The sequence below is a fragment of the Molothrus ater genome, chromosome 2 (assembly GCF_012460135.2).
Source record: "Molothrus ater isolate BHLD 08-10-18 breed brown headed cowbird chromosome 2, BPBGC_Mater_1.1, whole genome shotgun sequence".
Taxonomy (NCBI): Eukaryota; Metazoa; Chordata; class Aves; order Passeriformes; family Icteridae; genus Molothrus; species Molothrus ater.
Window position 1 is genome coordinate 85,635,209 of NC_050479.2, and position 20,908 is coordinate 85,656,116.

Here is a 20,908-nt window from a genome sequence, read left to right on the forward strand (position 1 = left end):
CCAGAATCTTTTTCCTATGTGCTCTTTTTCAGATTGTCAGTGTATATGGGTAGTTAGGCTTTCTCATTCCCCTGTGAATTCCACTGTACTTACTGACGTTGATTTTGATCTCCCATTTTATTACTCAGTCATTCAGCATCCAGTCAGACAAGAAAGGTCCAAATTTGGATTTCTTTTAAGCACCTTGTTTTTCAGTGAAAAGGGTTTTCCCCTTTTGCTTTTCCTAACTAGAGCTATATGCACCATGCAATCACTTTTAGTGGTTTGTCTTCTACAAGAAACTCACCATGTCCCAGTGGCTATTTGCAGCATAACGTTTTGCTGTCACCTCTTCATGCTGCAAGGTCCTGACATTTCAAGCAAATGTCATCACATCAACTTTCTATCAGCACAGCTCACTGCTGAGATGTACGTGGTGCTACAAGCCCTTGTTTTGTGAGAGATCTCTGCTTATGTAAGGGGAGCCAGCACAATTTGATAGCGTATGTGTTTCATATCTCAGAACTTAAGGTTTGGATCTGCAACACTACCTGGGTAGTGGCAGCAGCTGTTTCCTCTCAGTAACTGTGAGGCTGAACTTGGAGCTATATGCTGAGAGACTGTAATTCCCTTATGTTCCTATGGAAACATGAGAGGAGCCTTCTGCCAAAGCAAGCCAAGGCCTTGGGCTTAACACGCATAACATGTGAATTACCCATTTCTGTGCCTGTTTGCAGGAGCCAGCTCCCAGCACTGGAACTGTGCCTATATCAGAAAGAAAACAGAAAGGTCCAACCTAACCTCTACAATCTGCTGCAAAGCATCCATGAGATGCTTCTTTCCCTTTTCACAGAAGTCATCCATCCAAAGACACTTGTCTGTGGGATAGCAGGGCACTTCTCTATAATTAGTTTTGATTCCAAGACACTCAGCAAAATCAGGAAGGGATTGGAGCAGCTGCCATGTAAGGAATGTGTGCAAGTGGGAATTTGGGGCTTTAACAAACTTGCAAACTCTGCTGCCCTGCAGAACATCTCAGGAAATGTGAGGCAATTGAGATTGCTTAGCCATTATGAAAGAGGGATAAGCAGAGAAGTGTTCAGTGATAAGAGCACATACACGTACCATTGCTCTGGAGCACGGTGATAAGTGGTAACTTTGCTATCCCACTTCCACTTACCTGGGTGTGCGAGCTCTTTGTCTAAGCTGGAATGCAAAATAAAGTTGTGCTCTATCATCTGATCAGAGCTGGTTCGAGGGCCACAGTGCATCCAGGTTATTATTACTGTAACTGGGTAATCAGACCAGCCATCAAACCCCAGCACTGCACACAGTGAGCCACTGCCAGCAGACACTGCTGATAAGTCCAATCCAATACATATGGAACTAGCTAAGGAAGAAAATTCTGCCTCATTGAAAATCGCATTATCCAGCCTGCCACCCTTCACTGGCTTTTGGCTTGTCACACACAGTAATGGACAGGCACCTGGAAAAATACTTGTTGTGAACCAAGGAATAGGTAAGAGACTCTTTTGAGTGTTTGACAAAAGCTAATTAAGATCAACTGAACCTTCTATCATGCCTCTTCCAAAAAAAAGCATGTCTGCCATATTGCTTAAAGAGCTTAGTTGTTGGTTTTTAAGCAAATATCAGCAAACTTGAAAGAACTTGACATTCAGTCGAAAAATAATTAAGAGGAGCAGAGACCTTCAACAGCAGATGACAGTGAAAGGTGACATGTGCCAGTATCTTGGATGGATCCATTGAAGAGGGCATAGTGCTGACAAATCTCATGGCAGGTAAAGATAGCTTCCTGAAAGCCATGGATGCCAGTGAGATATTGATGCTTATCCCATCAGATCCTTCTGCAAACATTTAACAAAGTGCTTAAATACAAGTGATGCATTTATATTTACAGTGAGAATAAATGGCCACCACTACTGTGGCTTCTCCCATAGCATTCATCAGCTCATAGAATGGTTTGGATTGGCAGGGACCATAAAGACCATCTAGTTTCTACCCACCCTGAGGGGGAACATCTTCCACTAGACCAGTTTACTCAAAGCCCATCCAACCTGTGATTGAACAATTCCAGGGATGGGGCAGGCACAAATTATTCGGGAAACTTTTGCCGGTGCCTCGCTATTCTTAGTAAATTCTGATGTTCAACAGTTACCTTGTGCTCCTCTTCGAGACTCTTGTTTCATGGCCCTGCAAAGATGAGTCCTTGGCATGAATTCAACACAGGTATTAGTGTAGGACTAGAGGCAATCTTTTAGGTCATTCAGTCCTGTCATGCATTATCTCAGCAATCCTGCTATATAATCCCCTCCAAAATTAATGAACTTCATCTTGAAAGCAGCAAGTAATTTTTTTTCTTACTGCCGTAGAGGTTATTCTGAAACCACACAGCTCTGATGATCAAATACCTGATCCAGGTCAAAGTGATGCCCTTCAAACAGGGTGATGCTGTGAAGAAGTAACGAAAATGCTGGTTTTGCCTCCTGGCAATAATACACAGCTCCCATTCCACTCAGTGATCTGAAACACCAGTTTTCTGACTCCTAATTGACTTGGAATCAACAGGTTGCAACCATGTCTGAATCCCTTCCTTTATCTCAGCTCAATGCAGAAGTTTGTTCTTTCTCTCAAACAATGACTTAGTCCTAATGTTTTTCTGCCAGGCCAGATTATCTTCTGTGGATTTCCTTATAATGAAATCTGCTATGTTCTTCCACATATCACCTACCTCTGTGGCTTCCAGCCCATGCAATACTTACAGTGCTGGCTGAAGGCCATGATTTTAGTTGCCAAAGCAATCAGAGGATTAGTCCCTACTCTATGAAAATCTAGAATTTTTGATCTGTGAACTGCTGCATCTGCACTTCACAGCAGAGCTCACAGTGGATGGAGACTGAGAGTGTAGATGTTTCAAATAAGGGGATCTGGCTGCAAAACAGCATTTTGGAGGAACACAAGGTCTGATCACTCCTCAAACATTCTCAAAGCTTTCTATCTGAAACAGAATTTCCATCATTTCTGTCACCAAGATGACAGCCAAAGAGAAGGTCTAGTGAGAATTCAGCTCAGTAATTTAATCTGCCTACAATATAAATGTTTTCTTTAGAGATATTTGCTGTAGTATGCTTTTATAGTCAAATGGGAGGAAAAGGTATTTCCAGCAGGATTTGTATAGTGTATTGGGGATATGGGCTTTAGGGTGATACAAACTACACTTTCAAAGTAGATTTCTCTCTCCACTGATTGGAATAGCTTCAGATACTTGCTTAGATGCACAGTGCAGATGTCTGCTTTTTGCCAAGTGATTGTTAACCCTGAAAGCAAAAGAAACCAAACAGGAAGATCCTAATATTCACATATTTCAAGCAGAATTTTCACTTGCATAAAAAAAAGATGTTACAGGCCTCTACATTCTTTTTCTGTTTCTTTACAAGCTTGTAGTGTCTTTAACACATTCAAATATTATGCTGGGTGACATTCTGCCTCTATAGGGTAGATGAGGTGAATGACTGTGGAGTTATTTTAATTTATACATGCACAAAGAGGAGGTAAATAGAGCCCCTAACTTCTTACTGCTGCCTCAGTCATGACCTTTCTCTGTGCCTTTGTGAGAATTGCCTTGTCTGTTAATTTTCTGATATGTAAAATTAGAATGACCACACTCATAGACTGTTATGAATTCTAATTGGAAAGTGTAGAGCACTGTCTGCAGGGCAAGAAATGAGATCAGCAGCCTGTAACTGCTGTCAGCAGACCTCAAATCCACTGACAGGAGTATGTCTACAAAGGAGGTTTGAGCAATGAAATTAATCACTTGCAGAGTTCAGAATCAGGTGAAACACTGTATATTAGTAGGATTATCCCAGGGAAAACCCTTTCTCATTTATCCCTCTGGAATTTGATTGACCTGATGGACCTTTCACAGCCTTTTTTTATTGCCATTTTTGAAAGATTCATCAGTGTAACATTTTTACGTGCATGGCTTACCATTCATACCATAAGCAATAAAACCAGGTTCCTGATCATGTAAGACACGTGGTTATTAGGAAGCCTTTTCATTTCAGCAGTTCACCGAATGCCATGCCCTTTTCCAGGAGTGAGCAGGGATTTCTGAATTGCATTGAAAAGTGCCTTCCATGGAATGCTGCCAGTTCAAAGCTCTTGATAACCAGGACTCCAACATGCCCAGCTCTCCTCTTATCCATTTGGAATGCCTTCAGATATATTGCTCCTCGTGTCAGGCTGCCATCACTTTCTGACTGTCTCTCTTTGATCCTTTCCAGGCATCACTGTGGACAAGTTTGGGCTGATTTACTTTGTGGATGGCACCATGATCAGGAGGATTGATCAGAATGGAATCATCTCCACTGTGTTGGGTTCCAATGACTTGACATCTGCTCGGCCTCTCAGCTGTGACTCTGTTATGGACATTTCTCAGGTAAGACAGTGGCTTGGTTTTGTTTTTACAGAATGCAAGCCTGCACCTTCACCCTTACCTGCATGTCTGTGTGCTTCCCCAGCAGGTCTGACAAAGAGGTAAGGGCTTAAGGAGAGTTGCCTTTCTACGTAGTTTATGGTATAAAATTGACCAGATCATAAAAGAATTACCCAGTAAAGACAGAAGGAAGGACAGAAGGAAAGACTTGACTGCCCTAACTCATAGATTTTTGGGGGTGAAATTTTTGAAGATGTCCCAGCCACACAACTGACTTCTTTCAGAGTTTCCAGTCAGTGGGAAGGCACAGATTCCTGGGAAGGCAGGTTTTGTTACCGTCATGTCTCACTACATGCCATGGACTATATGCCATGCTCCATTATAACGTCTTAGCTAATCACAGGTTTTTTTCTTTTCTTCTCCTCATCCTAATTTGGCCCAGCACAATTTTAGACCTGAATCAAATTAACATAGGAAATACTGATTCGAGGATGTGGTGCCAAAATTAGCAACAGCAGGGAAACGAGAATCTTGAATCGTATCAGATTGCAAATTGGTTGCAGCTACCATCATGCTGGGCTTTTAAGTCCTGCGGCTTCAAGGTTCAGAGAAAAAAAGAAGAGGAAATCTCATTTTGATTTTGATTGCTTTACTGCTGGATGGTGCAGAAGAGAAATCTGTTACAGCCCAGCACTCAGTTTTGTGTAGCACTGGCCAACTTGTCAAATTGTGCCAGTTTAGGACAGTGTCCTTTGAAACCTTTGTGCCACTTGTTGTTTGCCTGACTGCAGGAATGTTGTCCTCTCCTATGAAAATATAGATCATAGCTGGAGGGCTAAGTACTGTTATTCAGCCACAATAGATGTCAGTGGGGTTTCCTTTTTGTAACTACCTAGATAATTTCCATGCTCCCATATGGAATCTATTCTTGTTTTTTCCCTCTAATTTGAAAAGATTATTCTTGCTTCCTTGCAACTGGCTCCCACTGTCTGTAATTTATGAACAAGCTGAAATTATGACTTTAAAAGTTTTTCTGCCTTCTATAAAAGGGAAATTTTGATGTTTAAAGGCCACCTTGTAGTATGTTTCTCATCTTACAGACATAGTTTTTTCTTCATGTGAATTTCAGGGTCAGTTAGCAGAAGACAGTTGTATAATCAGACTTTAGAAATTATTTACTTCCAGGTTATGTAGCTTCTATGTAAACCAGTGGCATGTTCAAACACTTCTGAGATGAACATGTATCAGCTGAAGACATTTTTTCCCTGTCATAAAATGACAGGAACCATTTTTAGATTAACCTGTACTGGGATTGGCAGATTAACCACTCCTGTTGTAGAGAAACATACTGAATACAAGCTTAATTTAAAAATAAAATCCAGCTTGGGAAGCAGCTTTTCATCATTTACAGCAGATAGAAGGGTCCTTTCTGTCAGGTCCTTGAGGCTGCCTGGGACTGAGGACATGAAATATTTAGCTGCCACTGTTGACAAGGAATGGTTTTTAAGAAATTGAAAATTCCCTTGTCAGTTCAGAATAAACTCAGCTCTTGATGCTAACTGAAGACTGCAGAGCTTAAAGACCACTGGAAGGGATGGAGGCATGAATTATTAAAGAGAAAACCACAGGCTATAATGTTTTACTACAAGAAGGGTTAAAATAGGCCAGGAGCTGAGAAAAGGAAGGAGATTTTGCAAGCAGAGAACCAGAGTAGACAGAGCTCAGCAAACTGCTTAGCAATGAAAATAAGCCTCACACACTCAAGCATTAGAAGACACAATGAACTAAATACCTTACATCTGATCCTTTAAAATAAATGCTGAAAAGGCATATAGGAGCATCAAAATAAAGCATGGCTGTAGCAGAGATGTTGAACTACAGGCCTTAAAAATAGGAATTTCCTGTGTTTCTGAATCTTACCTGGTCTCTCCTTACTCAGTTTTAAATAAAATCAGAGTGAAAGATGGTTTCATGGACCTGACTCTGCTGGCATCCACTCCTCCTTCCAATAAGATTACAAAATAGTCCTCTAAACTTAGTCATGTCAGACAAATGAGAAGAAGCAGCAATGGAGATGGATGGTGGGAAAAAAAGGTTCAAAACAAAGAAACTACACTGGAACGGATAGGTTCCCATCAGCACAAGACCAATTTTTTTTTCTATATAAACCTGAAATAAAATAAAATAATCAAAAAAATGCACAACTTGGAGTTTTTTACAAAAAAAAAAGTTCTGAATTCTGTTGGTAAACATTTTTTAGGTTTAGCAACTAAAAGCGAAGACACACTTGAAAAGAGTGTATTGCAGAAGGAGAGCTAGAAATGAAGTCATTCTAGTTCTTACTCACTTGTGGTGTTGCCAGTCACTGTTTTAGTGGATTATCAGTGTAGAACTGGGATGTGTCGCTCCTGAACCCATTTTTCCATTATGCTAAAACAAAATGTGAAAATCACCATGAAGGCACAAGTATTCTACTTCATGAACTGAAATTGCCTGAGTTTCCTGTGAATTGGTATTCTGCATTTTTGCAGCATAAAGCAGAAAACCATAGGTTATAACAGATATTCACACATGCTGGCACAGCTGCCAGTTTTGTGTCTATCCCTCCTTGTCATTTACCAAGAGGAGTTCAGCCACTTGTGTGAAAAATCCTTTAGTAAAAGAATCACTGTTCTGTGTGTCTGATTTCATAGCACTTCACACAGCAAAATTTACAGTCCCAGGTCTCTGCTATGAGGTCCAGCTTCCAGCAGTTCAAAAAGCTGGAGAGGGAAAATCGTAGAATGGTTTGCCTCTGTCCATCATCCTGTTCCCACCAATGTTCCAGTGCAGAGTGTGGGTGTCTCCCTGTGACTGCTTCATGTGCCCAAGAGCTAGGCCCCCTTGCTCACAGCAGGTTATATCCTCTATGGCCACCTATCAAGTAATAATTAGTTTTGGGGTTTTTCACCCATTCCCCCTTAAATCCATGTTGATTCCATCCTCATTGTGATTGATTTATAGCAATCATGCACTAGAAAAATGTCTTGCTATAAAAGTTCCCTTGTGGTTTTTTACCATGAAGGTTCGTCTAGAATGGCCCACGGATCTGGCAGTGAATCCCATGGATAATTCACTCTATGTCCTCGACAACAATGTTGTGCTGCAAATCTCTGAGAACCACCAAGTGCGCATCGTGGCAGGGAGGCCCATGCACTGCCAGGTGCCAGGCATGGATCACTTTCTCCTCAGCAAGGTGGCAATCCACGCCACGCTGGAGTCTGCCACTGCCCTGGCCGTGTCCCACAACGGGGTGCTGTACATCGCTGAGACCGACGAGAAGAAGATCAACCGCATCAGGCAGGTCACCACCAATGGGGAGATCTCCCTCGTCGCCGGTGCCCCAAGCAGCTGCGACTGCAAGAACGATGCCAACTGCGACTGCTTCTCAGGGGACGACGGCTACGCCAAGGATGCCAAGCTCAACGCGCCCTCCTCCCTCGCCGTGTGTGCGGATGGGGAGCTGTACGTCGCCGATCTGGGGAACATCCGAATCCGCTTCATTCGGAAAAACAAACCCTTCCTCAACACACAAAATCTCTATGAGTTATCCTCACCCATAGACCAGGAACTGTACTTGTTTGACACCAGTGGGAAGCACCTTTATACTCAGAGCCTTACCACTGGAGATTATCTTTACAATTTTACTTATTCTGGAGATGGAGATATAACCCTGATCACTGACAATAATGGCAACTTAGTCAACATCCGAAGAGATTCCACAGGGATGCCCCTCTGGCTGGTGGTGCCCGATGGCCAAGTCTACTGGGTGACAATTGGTACCAACAGTGCACTCAAAAGTGTAACAACACAGGGGCATGAAGTAGCCATGATGACTTACCACGGCAACTCTGGTCTCCTTGCCACTAAAAGCAATGAAAATGGTTGGACAACATTTTATGAGTAAGTATTTTATGAATATTGGCACTGCTGACTTCATTGTGTGTTCTCTGAACCATGCAAGGTTGGTAGAATTTAATTCCCTGGTCATAATTATTGTCCAAATAAAATGGCCCGAACAGAGAGTATTGGATTTCACGCAAACACTAGATACTGGCAGTTGGTGCATTAGAGCTTGAATAAGCTCCCTTTACCAAGTCGAGTCAAACAGAATTTCTGCTGAGTTTTTCTAAGTGATTTGGACACCTGGTTCTCCTTAACTGTAGTCAGGACTGGAGATTTAGGTTGTGTGTCAGAGAATTTTTCTTGGCTTTGAAAGCCTTGGAAGTATGAAAGTTCCATCAGAGCCTCTTTTTTCACAGCTTTTCACCTACCTCCTATGCTGCAGTGTCTTTGTTGAGCCTGTTTGAAGTGTCTGGTGTAGAATGACAACTGGCAATGACTAATGAGAGCTTGCTCTGGAAACAATTCTGTAATTAATGGACTGCTCAATTCCTCCTGTTGCAATTTGCCTCACTAAGCTTTAAAAGTAGTCTTGAAACAGTTCAAGACTATCCCCAAAGATTTTTTAAGCAGAGAGAAGATAGGATGCACTGAAAGACCCAGAGATGGCAGTATCTTGAATATTTGTACTTCTTCTCTGTACTGCTGTTAGCAATTCCCTGCTTTTAAAGCGAACACATTTCTGATATAAAAAAGGATAAAGATAGATAACTGGGTGAAGAGCACCTAGAAGGATTCATCCTGTTGTTGAGAGCCCCTTCCCCTCCCTCTTCCTTAGTTTAATTTTTATTTACAAGTGTAACCTGTTTGAAATGCTCCTTTAAGTGCATCATTCCCCACATGGTTTGAATGGTTACATGGAAGTGTTCAGCTGCCATAATAATAGACCCATTATAAGAATCCAATTTGGACAGAATAGGCAGTTCCCAAGATGATAAACAAAAAAGTTGCTAAGAAAAAAAGGGATTCAGGAAAGGAAAGTTGGCTAAATCCACATATCTGTGTGTTGATATGTGGTTGCTTTGGTTCTCTCCTTAAAATGTTCCAGGCCCAGTTTCAAATTTCTTTGCTTAATACTCACTGCTCCTGCTCTTGCCTTGAAAAGAACTGATGGAAACTCTGTGATGAATCTTTTGAAATGTTATTAGCATTTTATCAATGTTCTGTTTGCAATTACTGTAGCAATATTCCTCAGTGAATCCAAGTTAATACTCTCCATCTCTTTGAATTTGCTTGAGGAAGGCCTTAGGGAGGAAAAAGAGGGTGTCTTTCTCCATAGGAGTGAAAGCCAGCTATATTGTCAGGACCATTGGTGCTAAGTCAAGGAGGTGTTTTCTTTTTGCAAAGAACCCAATACTTCCTGTGCTTGAAAACAGATGCAGCCACAGACAGTGAAGCAAACTAAACATTACAGCTAATAATGGTCAGATTTATACCTCAAACATAATCTTTTATTTTAAAGTGCAACTGAAAATATAAAGGAGATAAAACAAGACAGAAGCTCAAAACTAACTTACTCTGTGGATATATTTATAACAGTGATCCATTATTTCTTGCTGTCCAACAAAATAGAGCATTTGTGAAAGTCATCATTCTGGTCCTTTTATGCACTTCAGAAGAGTCATGAGAAAGCTTTTTAGAGCTAAATGGAAGACAGTATTCTCTAGTGGCTGGACTATGAAAATCTTGACTAGAGCAAGTGTTGACTAGAGCACTGTATGATAGCACAGCATAACTGAATATAGATTTGTGACTCTGCCTTCAGAGATACCTCATCCAAACCTATGATCACTTACCTATGTTTAACTATTTCTGACAGTTTCTGATTCAACTATATAAAACTACAGGGTGAAAGTCTAGATCTGAATTAGTTACTTCAGCCACCCTTTACAGGCAGGTGGAAAGAAATAGGCCCATTCAGAGTTTCTTATGAGTTATGTTAGGTATTTCCTTTAAGATGAGAAGAGTTGTATTCTGGAAGTTTATCTCTGCAAAGGTAGTAGAGAATGATGAGTTCAGATACAGATGTTTATGTTGCAGATGTCTACAGTTTGGAAAAATGGAGCCTGTCAGTCATCTGAGTGTTTTATAAATATTGTTAGTGATAACAATGTATTTACCTGTATTATTGTTACTTTTAGAGAGCTTTTTTTATATGCTCAGCCTAAATCTTCCATGCTTGAATTGGAGACTATTCTTTTTCATCCATCTTACCCTTTCATATCCTATCCTATCCTATCCTATCCTATCCTATCCTATCCACTAGGATTTTGAAAGGCAGATCAGTGATTTAGAGGGATCGATTCTGTCCAGGTTTTGTATGTGTAACCAGGGAAAGAACATAAGCTCAGACTGATAAAATTAGAATATGAAATAAGAGTCGAATATTTCAATTGCTTGCTAAAGTAGGTTTCATTTAAACAAAATATATTTTTGTACAGTCTGATGCCAGGATACACATGTAAATGGGCTGAGCCTTGGCTCTCAGAGTTGTAGCAAGGCATCAAGTCTTCTGTGTGATCCTCACATGATTCCATGGCAAATCTGTCTAACTTGTTGCTTGGATGGACAAACTAAATTAATACATTCACTCATCACACTCTACTTGTAGTGGTTAGTAGGAAGCTGATTTTTTCTCTGTGCAGCATTGATGTGACTAATATTGTCAGCTCATAAAAATGCAGTTTATGAAGAACTGTGGAAGTTGAAGGCTGGGAAGAAAAACTCTTAAAAAATTCATTTATGGGGAGAACAAGAAAGACTTGATCTATTTATCTCAACATGAATGAGACTGGGAAGTGTCCAGATCAGAACACGTCAGCCAAAGCTCTTGCATAGAGAGGGACTCTCAGTCTAACAGAGAAAGGCTTGAGAAGGGTATGGGGCTGGAAAGCAAAGCTAGAGAAATTCAAGTTGACAAGAAGGTGTGATTTTTTTCAGGCTGAGATGACCTAACTGGTTGAGTAACCGAACATGAAAGCAGTATATTCTCCATTTCTTTGTATCTTAGATCAGGACTCTGATGCCTTTCTTATAATGTAATCTCACCAGAGAGAGGATTTGCATGACTGAAACAGAAGCTGCAGAGATGAGTGCAGGCATGGCAGGATGAAGACTAAATTCCTTGTTATCAAAGAAGCTGAAGAAGATGGTGTAAACCAAATAAAATCAACATTGACTACCTTTATGTTATTGGTTTCTCTGCCAGAATATCAAGAAATGTACATTGGGAAGGCTTAAGTGGTTTAGAGAATTCCTGTGAACATTAGTGGCTAGAAGGTGCTCTAAAGGAGTTTCCAGTCTTGCCTGAGGGGAAGGGTGAAGTTCACATTCCTGTTTTGCTCATGGCCAAAGAAATAAAGGCATCAAATCTGACTCTGAGGGAAAGTTTCATGTTTCTCACAGCACACAGGAGTTGTTTGTGGGCCTGGACAAGCTGGACACTGCTGCCTAAAAAGTTAACAGTAAAGTAAATCCAGCTGGCAAGTTTACACTGCACCAGTGGCACCATGTTCTTCTACCCATGAAGAACATCCTCAAAAGATTTACCTTTCACCTGGCTGTCTACAAAGGACCATAAATCAGAAACCTAGCATGGCAGAGCAGTGGTGTTGTGAGAGTGGCATCACTACGTGTTCATCATGGAATCACAGTATCATAGTATGGCTTGGGTTGGAAGGGACCTTCAAGAACATCTAGTTCCAGCCAACATAGCCAGTGTCTCTGGATCTCCTCCAGGTGCTGTTCTTACCAGGCCATTTCTTAACCTTTACCATAAGGCTGCAAAGAGCTCTAACACGTGGGCACATTGGTGTGACTCTGGAAAGGAGGGAAGGAGGAAGGATGTACTGATGCAGTACTGGAGGTCTGTCTTCAGGGCACACCAGGGAATCCAGGTCCTCCAAGGCTTCATGCTGGACTGGCACATTGTCCCTGCCTTTCTGTGGGGAAAGAGACTGGTGCTGGCTTCAGAGAATGGCAGTCTCACTCACAGCACTTACAGCTCTTCCTTTCACACATCCTACACCCAAGCCTGCTCTAACAATCCTGTTTTATCAGGTTTAGCTCTGAGTAAGACTCAATGTATAATGGTGTGCAGTTTCCCTTTTTGTTTGAGTGAAACTTAGCTCCCCACAATAATTAACCTGTCTCCAAAGACCTATCTATGACTACTTTGAGGGTTTTAGCATTATATAGACCTTTCCTGCCCCTGCAGCGGGCTTGACATTAGCTGTCAGTTAATGCAATGCAGCTCAGCTTGTCCAGTAACTGGATTAAAGACTTCTCTTCCCATTGAACTGGTGACAGTAACAGTGATAATCAGCAGCAAAGGAAGTTGATCTGGAAACTGAGCCAGGGAAATGACTTCTTGTTCCACTCTTCCAGTAAAAGACAAAGGATGCTGTGTGACTACTTGCTGCTCTGTTGTTTCTGCTTTTTAACTTGACCTGAAAAAATTGCTACCAGCCTTTACAAAGTTTCTTAGCAGTTGCTGTTTGTCTGCTTCAGAATCCGGAAATTCTTATTAATGGATTTGTTAAAATCAAGAATACGGCAATTATCTTGATTAGTTCACTGAGATGTTATCACTGTACATTAACTCAATTTCCCTCTGAGCCAAAGTCAAACCTTCTATGCGTTATTTAGCCCAGATGAAGCTCGTTTACTTAGGTCCTGTGTGTGTTCAATTAGTTTTGAAGGTCGCCTCCTCCTGTACAGACTCAAACACTTACACATTGCTCCAGCCAAGCCCAGAAATTCAAAACCTTTTCACAGACTACCCAAGAAGTGGCTCATAGTTGTCTGGAGGGCAAAGGATCTCATGGAGCCAGATCTTCAGATGAGTGGTAAGGGGAGTTTTGACCCCGTAACACTGGAGGCTGTTTTACAGAGAACCAAACTCTGCCAAACCTCACACACTGTAATGGATGGAAGGTAGGAGCCAGCTGGACTGAGCATGCAGGAGGATCTTGAATGGCTTCCCAGTGACCCCCAGGGCTCAGCAGAGGTCCCACCCCAGCACCCCCAGCTTTTAGTGCCAAAGGCAGTGCCCTGGTCTGTGTGACTGTGATTTTTCAGATCATACACAGAGTTCTACAGGATTTGATCTAGTGCAGTTCAAGTGAGGGTTTTGTTCTACTCCTGCAGCAGACTGGAGTATGAGAAACACCTTTGGCTTTTTTTCCTCCCTCGTCTTTTGGCAAGATTTCTTGGTTCCACTTGTTCCACAATTTCTACATGATAAAATGATGAGATTCTCATTATTGTTCCTCTGACAAAATTGCAGTGAAGCTCCACTAGGTGCCATGATAAAATAGCAGTTCTCCAGTACCCTCAGTAAGTCATGAGGTCACATTTTGAGCCACTGCCCTGCCCTGAAATGCATGCCTGATAGCAAAGTTTAGTTGAGAACCAAGGGAATTATGACTATCATAAAGCTAGAAAGAGATCTTCCTCTTCTTTCTTGGGCAGTCAGAAAATTCAGTAGACTGTGACCACAACCTGGTCTTTGGTCATTAGGGAGAGGACTTGCCTTCATGCATTTTTGAGTATTATCGGTTTGTCTGTTATAGATTTATTTTTAATGTTGTGTTTAATGTTGTTTGAAAAATTGGGATGAGGCGAGCTTGTTAAGAGGCACTGGGTGCACGTTGGTATAATCACATGCAAAATATAGTTTGCAAGGTCCATTTAGACACTTTGGCACTAAATGCAATATTATTATAGTGAGTTTTTTTCTGATCTATTTGACTTGTGTTTTAAAAGGCTGATGAAATGTGAAGAGGCTAAAATGAGGAAATGCAGAAACTCAGGCAAGAAATTGATTTCTGAATAGATGGTACTAAAGATGCCCTTTAATTCCCAAGGTCCAGGTCTCTACACAATGGTAATGTGATAAATGAAAGCTCTGAATGTTTACAAGCCAACAATTAGACCTCATAAGCACCAAATACCATTTTAATTCTGTGCATTGAACCTTAGCTAAGTACGTTTCCAATTGGGAATGGATGGTAACGGATTCCTTTGCTGGCCTAATAATTGCCACTGTAATTGTAAGTACTGAGGCTTTGCAGCAGGTTTGAATGGGAGGCAGCAGCTGTGTTAGCAGGTGATGGATTCATTGCTCCAAGTGGCTGCTGTGTGCACTCCCATGCTTCAGTATTTCCTTAATTCTGGGGCTTTCAGAGCATTTGGAGAACACAGAAGTCTTAGGCTGTGATGAAAACTGGCCCAGCCCTAAATCCTGATGCTGTGGAAACAGGCTAGGCAGCTTAGCTGCAAAATGAGGTGACTAGGAGAGATTTATGTTACTGCAAATACCAGGGCACACCTGCAGCTACCTAAGAGCCAGTCACTTGGCCTTCCTCTCCAAGCTGAGGTGTGCCCTGAAAGGGCCTTTATAGGGCTCAAAGCAGAGGTGGAAGGAACCAGCACATTCAACTTGTCAAGCATACTATCTCTGGGATGTGAAAGTCTGCACATTCCTGGGAGACTGTGGGTATGTGACAGGTATGTGTTGTGTGAGCTAAATCAGGAAAAAGGGGGAAAATGCTCCAGTTCGGAGTAAAAACCGAAAAGAGAAAAAGAACTGCTTGCCAAGAAGAAAACACTCTGTGTTTTCATGCTAATGGGCTTCCCACACCTCCATTTGCGTTGCCACCACAGTGCTAAAAGGAGCCTTAGTCTGGACGTGAGCATTTTACACTTCATCTGTCACCAGTTAAAAATAATAATAAAAATGGGAACAGTGTAATTGTTCTACCTTCTCATTTTTCTTCCTTTGTAAGGCAGGATCTCCTTGCAGCTGCAAATCAGTAAGCTGTCCCCCCCAAAGCTAGTCCTTGGCAGGTTCCTGTCTGTCTGTTGGGTAGAGAGGTGCAGCAGCTCCTGCACATGCAGAAAACACAGATGGTCCTTATTCCTTCTGAAGGAGGTTAATGGGGTGACTAAGGATGTGCCAAAAGTCTAATGTACTTCTGCAGACATCTTAAACCAGTTCCAGCAGATCATTCCAGACTGTTCTGGTCCAAAAGGAGCCTTGCTTCTCAGGATCTAAAGTCCCAAATGGAAGTCCTTGCTTTTGGTGAAGTACTGTGAGTTTTGTACACCTGTAAAAATGTATCCATGTAAATTAAGTGCATTGTACGTAGTAATTTTGACTTCACAAGAAGAATGTGTGCACAGAGGTCTAAGTGCCATCACGCTTTTTCATTCTTTTTTTTCTTGCCATTTTAACCTAATTTGCACAAGGAAAGGTTACTGGCAGATTTCTCCAGTTGCATATTTGCAAATATGATTTATTTGCCCAGCAGAGGTGGAGAACCATTTGTGAGGGTGCTAGAAGCTTGAGGTCCAGGAATATTATAAAAATATTACTAAAAAGGCACTACAGAAATACTATGTAAAATAATATTTCTTTTACACTACATAATATTATATAAAAAGGCACTACTTGCCTTTTAGTAAGAGCATCCTGCATTAAGACCAGGGAGAATGGCTTTAAACTGAATGAGGGTAGGTTTTAGAGTAGATGATAGGAAGAAATTCTTTACTGTGAGTGTGATGAGGCACTGGCACATGTTGCCCAGAGGAGATCTGGCTGCCCCAGCTCTGGGTGTGTTCAAGGCCAGGCTGGATAGGGCTCAGAGCAGTGTGATCTTGTGGAACGTGTCCTGGCCCATGGTGAGGTGCATGAAACAAGGTGATCTGTAAGGTCCCTTTCACCCCAAACCAATTTGTATTTCTGTGATTTGATGAATAGAAAGAGTTGGCTGTCTGCTGCTGCTGGGGGCTGTTAAACTGAGTATCCACAGGGTTTTGAGGCTTTCTTGGGAGCACATAAGTAGGACTTGCTGGAGTAAAGGTTTTGTGCTCACTCTCAGCATTTTTCTGAGTGCCATTCAATTAGGATAAAAACCTGTGACTCACAGGACATTGACTCAGCACTTATCACATGAACAAGCTCTCTGCCTGCATCCTGCCTTTTGCACTCCTTATTTCCCTAACCTGCAGACCTGCTTCCTTTTATACACCTGTTACACCACACTCACCCGTTGGACTTCAGTGGAACACATCTAGATTTGTGACATTATTTTCAGGAGGTGAATCAGGCTTACTTTTAGAGCAGCTTATTTTTAAAATCTAAATGAGGGAATAGAAATAAATCCCTCACACCTACTAATCCACCAAGTCAGAGATGCCAAAATTCAGATTCATCTTACTGAAATTTCAGAATGTTTTCAAACTTGATTCTACCCTTACAGTTCAGACTGATTTGTATATCTAGGACTACTGATGTTGTGGTAGAAGGAATGTGGGGTGTTACACAACACACCTTCAGTGATAACAATGTCTTCTCTGCTCAGAGGAAAGACTAAATCATATCCCTTGTGTCTTGTATCAGCAGATGGGGTAAAGAGACTGCCTGTGATGTTTTTTGTTTAAGATTCACATGCTGGTTTAGGAGGAGATGTGCAGGTGACTGGAGACAGTACAAGCAAAACACATTTGTCTCAGTGCAAACAGGGCAGCCACAAATCTGGAGTAAATTGTTTGGTACTGGGAGCACTTTAGTTCTGGCTCTTGCATGGAGATGCAGCTCACATCCAGGCTGTGTGCTGTTAGCTGCTTGGAAAAGCTTTAACTGATCTCTGCCAAACTCCTGCAATGCAGTCCTGTTTTCAACCTTGTCTTGTTTTGGAGTTTTTTTTCTTCTTTATTTTCCATTTTACAAGTGGCTGATTGATTGCCAGGATATCTGAGAGGAGGGGCAAGGCTTGGATAATCCATGACTGAGAGGCTTACTGTGGAGGACAAATACTTTCTTCTATCCTTCTGCCTCCCCTTCTGCTCAGTGGGCAAGAAAAGCTCATGTGATGATGTCTCCAAACCTGAGGGATGCAGAGATTTGCAATGAGGTCACCCACTTAGTCACTATAACCCAAGAATTAAACTTGGGCAAAAATCATCTTTTCAATCAGCCTTTCCTCACATTAAATCACTGCCACCATATTTCAAAAGTGAATCGTGATTCAAACCAGCACTGTGTTCGAATCTGGAAAAAGGAGAGTGGAAGAGGAGACAAATTTTTTTCTGTATAGTGCAGAGCCAGTCTAGTGACTGCTGATGGGTCTCTCATCAGCTACAATTCAAGAGTACCTTGTCATTGCCTTGCCCTGCCTTGCCCTACCCTGCCCTGCCTTCCCCCCACACCCCCCTTTCCCCTCCACTCCCCTCTTCTATTTGGATTTTTTTTTTTTTTTTTGTTTCTGGGTTTTGTTATTAGATGGGGTGTATTTTCTTATTCCGTAGTTCAGAGTAGTCCCAAAAAAAACATCAAGAGCTCCTCAACCATCTGCTCCCTCCAAGGTCTGATCATCTGTATCCAGATCCCCTCTAAGACATTTCTCTAACTTATCCTCAAAAGAGTTGGACAGTGGGGTTTCCAGTGCTCCATCTGTTCTCTGCTTGGAGCAACCATGGGCCTTGAAAATGTTCTGCAGCTTCTAATCTGAATTTTCATTGTTTTCATTTACTTTCTGTCACATCCTCAGTAGACACAATAAGCAATTTATTATAATCCTCTTCAGAACACCCATTGTTAGGGTGCCCATCATTTACTTTGCATCCCCAAGTGATAAATTTTCATAATATGATCTACTTAGTTTCATATAAATCATTCTTAAAAGAGTTGTGGGCAGGACTTGAAAAAAGCTGAACATTTATCCCTGATTGATTTGCTGGAATTATTTTGTTTCACACTAACTATTTAAATACCCCTTCCCTGAAGGTCCCTCTCATCAGAAGGTTCAACAGCCCTTCACAGATTAGCCAGTAGAGCTCCCTATTGCTCTCCATTTCAGCTACAATAACCTCATTGCAAAGGTCCCTTGCCAGCCTTTTGGGTCTGTGAAACTTTTTGTAATGCCACAGATGGGAGGCATAATGAGGTGTTTGCTCCCTTAACTCAGGAGAGCCCTAGACACATGTGTCTGTTTTTCTTTTTACCAAAAAATAACTCCCCCAGCTTGTTAACTGTTGTGGGGCCTGCGTGTATGAAGCTTATTTTACCTGGGCCCTGGCACACAGGTGTCCACATCACAGAAACCTTCCCAGATGGTGCTTATGTTGATTCCTCATTGGAAAGGCCAAGGACACAGTAGGGGTGAAAACTCGTCTGCTTTTTTACACTTTCAAATCAGTCCTTCCATATGGTCTTAGGAACAGTGAAAGGTAGACATCGGGGTTCATCTGTGCTCAGGACTCTACACCACATTCACAAAGGAAATTCTCTATCTGATGTGGCCAATCTGGTCCTTGCTGCTACTTTAATATACAGCTTTTTAAAATTAGATAGGAAAAAAAAATTAAAATAAATTGCTGAGCTCAGGACACAACCAGACAAATCAGTTGATGAGCTTCAGAAATTCCTAGTTCTGCTAGACAGGATGCACAGGCCACTGCTTTTCTGTAAGCCACAGCATAGGAGATGGGAAATAAAGTTACTCTTTTAAACAAGAAGCATAGTGCAGGTGTGAGGAGTGTTGGGAAAATATTGTTAAGGTACAAGCTAATATATATTTAGTATTTTTCTATTCTTTACTTCAACTTCTTCAGCTAAAAGCTGTGATTTTCTTCTCATGAGGACAAAAAAAATCAAGACTGTCGAAAAGAGTGACAGTGCATTTTTCTCTCTGAAGAATCTGGATGATGAGTTGAAGAATTGATCTCTACTTTATAGGATAATTCATCCTCTGTTGATGCTGTTGACTTCATTACATTCTCTCTTTCAGATACGACAGCTTTGGCCGCCTGACCAACGTGACCTTCCCTACTGGGCAAGTGAGCAGCTTCCGCAGCGACACCGACAGCTCCGTGCACGTTCAGGTGGAAACCTCCAGCAAGGATGATGTTACAATAACAACCAATTTGTCAGCATCAGGGGCCTTCTACACCCTGCTCCAAGGTGGGTTGGGCCACCATTCCTTTCCTGACCAGGCTGCACACAATGGATCAGGAAACAGGCATCTTCTTGATAATCCCAGTGCCAAAAATCACCTGCATTCTCAGTGCACCAGAGCTCCCCACATGCTGGTACAGACACACACACCTACTTAGCCTCGTTCCCTAGCACAGTGGATGCTCTGCAGCTGTTTTTCTGCTCCATTCTCAGTCAGTCCCCTTGCCATGCAGGCTCGTGCAGCACAGTCCTCCATCATCATTACCATTATTGTAGTAACTAAAAGGGTTGCATAAATCAAGCCACACTTCCAGCCAACCCCTTTGCTTCAGTCTCTTAATGGCTTCTGACTTAATAGTTACTATCCTTCTGGAACAGGCTTCCAGCTGGTTGCTGGAGATCTGATTCTTTGTTCACTGGTGTTTCAAACATTCACAGGGAAGTATCCAGAAAAATGACCATCCCTATCCCCAAAAGGTCTGTATTTGAACTAAAAGGTAGTGTGGAGAGGTACAAAGGAGAAGTGGACAGGCGGGGTAGGACTAGTGGGACCAGTTTATGGCTGTGGGAAATGAGCACAGTTGTGCCTGTGGTAGGAAGGTGGGAAGCAGAGGACTGATTAGGTGCAGGAAAAGGGAATGAAGTGGGAAATAAAAGAGGAATAAATAGCAGGGGAGCACTAGGCTGACATGCTGGTACCGGCAGAACCTGTACTGCACAGTGCCAGCCTGGATCTCCAGGGTCTGAAAGCTGAAGCCTCTTTGGGATCAGGATGAGCTATCACACCTGTTCTCTGGGGCTTGGGGAAAGGGAAGGAACTTTCAGACTCTGCTTTCTTTACTCCCCAGATCTCATTCACTCTGGCTGTGACTGATTACAGTGGGGTGTGAAACATTTTTTCTCCTTGTGAGGAACAAACTGCTCAAGTGGGGCAAGCATGTTCCAGAATGGCATTTATTTCCACATCTCTGGGATACAATTTCTTTCCCTTTCCTGTAACAACATTAACCTTTCCTACAAGAAGGTACCTGCTATGAAAAGCCTGAAAACTAAAAACCTGAAAGCCTGAAACACTGTTTTTACCCTTCTGGAGAGGACAGCTGAGAGGGTTCCAGCCCCCTCAAGCTGTCCCCATATTCCTGTAGGGAAACACAATTACTTTCTTATTCTTTACTGCTAGACAGATGCAACCTACCCCACCCCATCTCACTCACTCACATTAAGATGTGTGGCAACAGCACAGACATGAGGTTGGCTTCACCTGAAGAGCCTAATTAAGCAATGGAGCCCACTGTTGGGGGCCTTTTAGTGACAAAATTGACTGTGGTGTGATTTATTCACTCAGCACTGAAGGCACAGTTACATAATGGTGCCACAGTCAATTCTGTCATTGTCCTGCCCTCCAGCACAGGGACATTCTGGCCATTAGGACATGCAGAATTACAAACAGCTTAACTATCTTCAGAAGTATAGAATTATGAAACTGTTTGCATCTGAAGAAACTCACTTAAAGATCTGGATAAAGTTGCAGAAGGGGTGGGTTGGTGAAGCAAATTCTTGGTGAACCTTTC

The 20,908-nt window shown here is 42.1% G+C and overlaps 1 protein-coding gene across 1 annotated transcript in view; it reads left to right on the forward strand.

Annotated features, from left to right (window-relative positions):
- The window catches only part of TENM4 (teneurin transmembrane protein 4), a 601,532-nt gene that overhangs the window by 547,787 nt on the left and 32,837 nt on the right, over nt 1-20,908 (forward strand). The window contains 3 exon segments of the mRNA XM_054518583.1: nt 4,284-4,438; nt 7,500-8,377; nt 19,171-19,343. Coding sequence (XP_054374558.1) covers nt 4,284-4,438; nt 7,500-8,377; nt 19,171-19,343 — 1,206 coding nt within the window.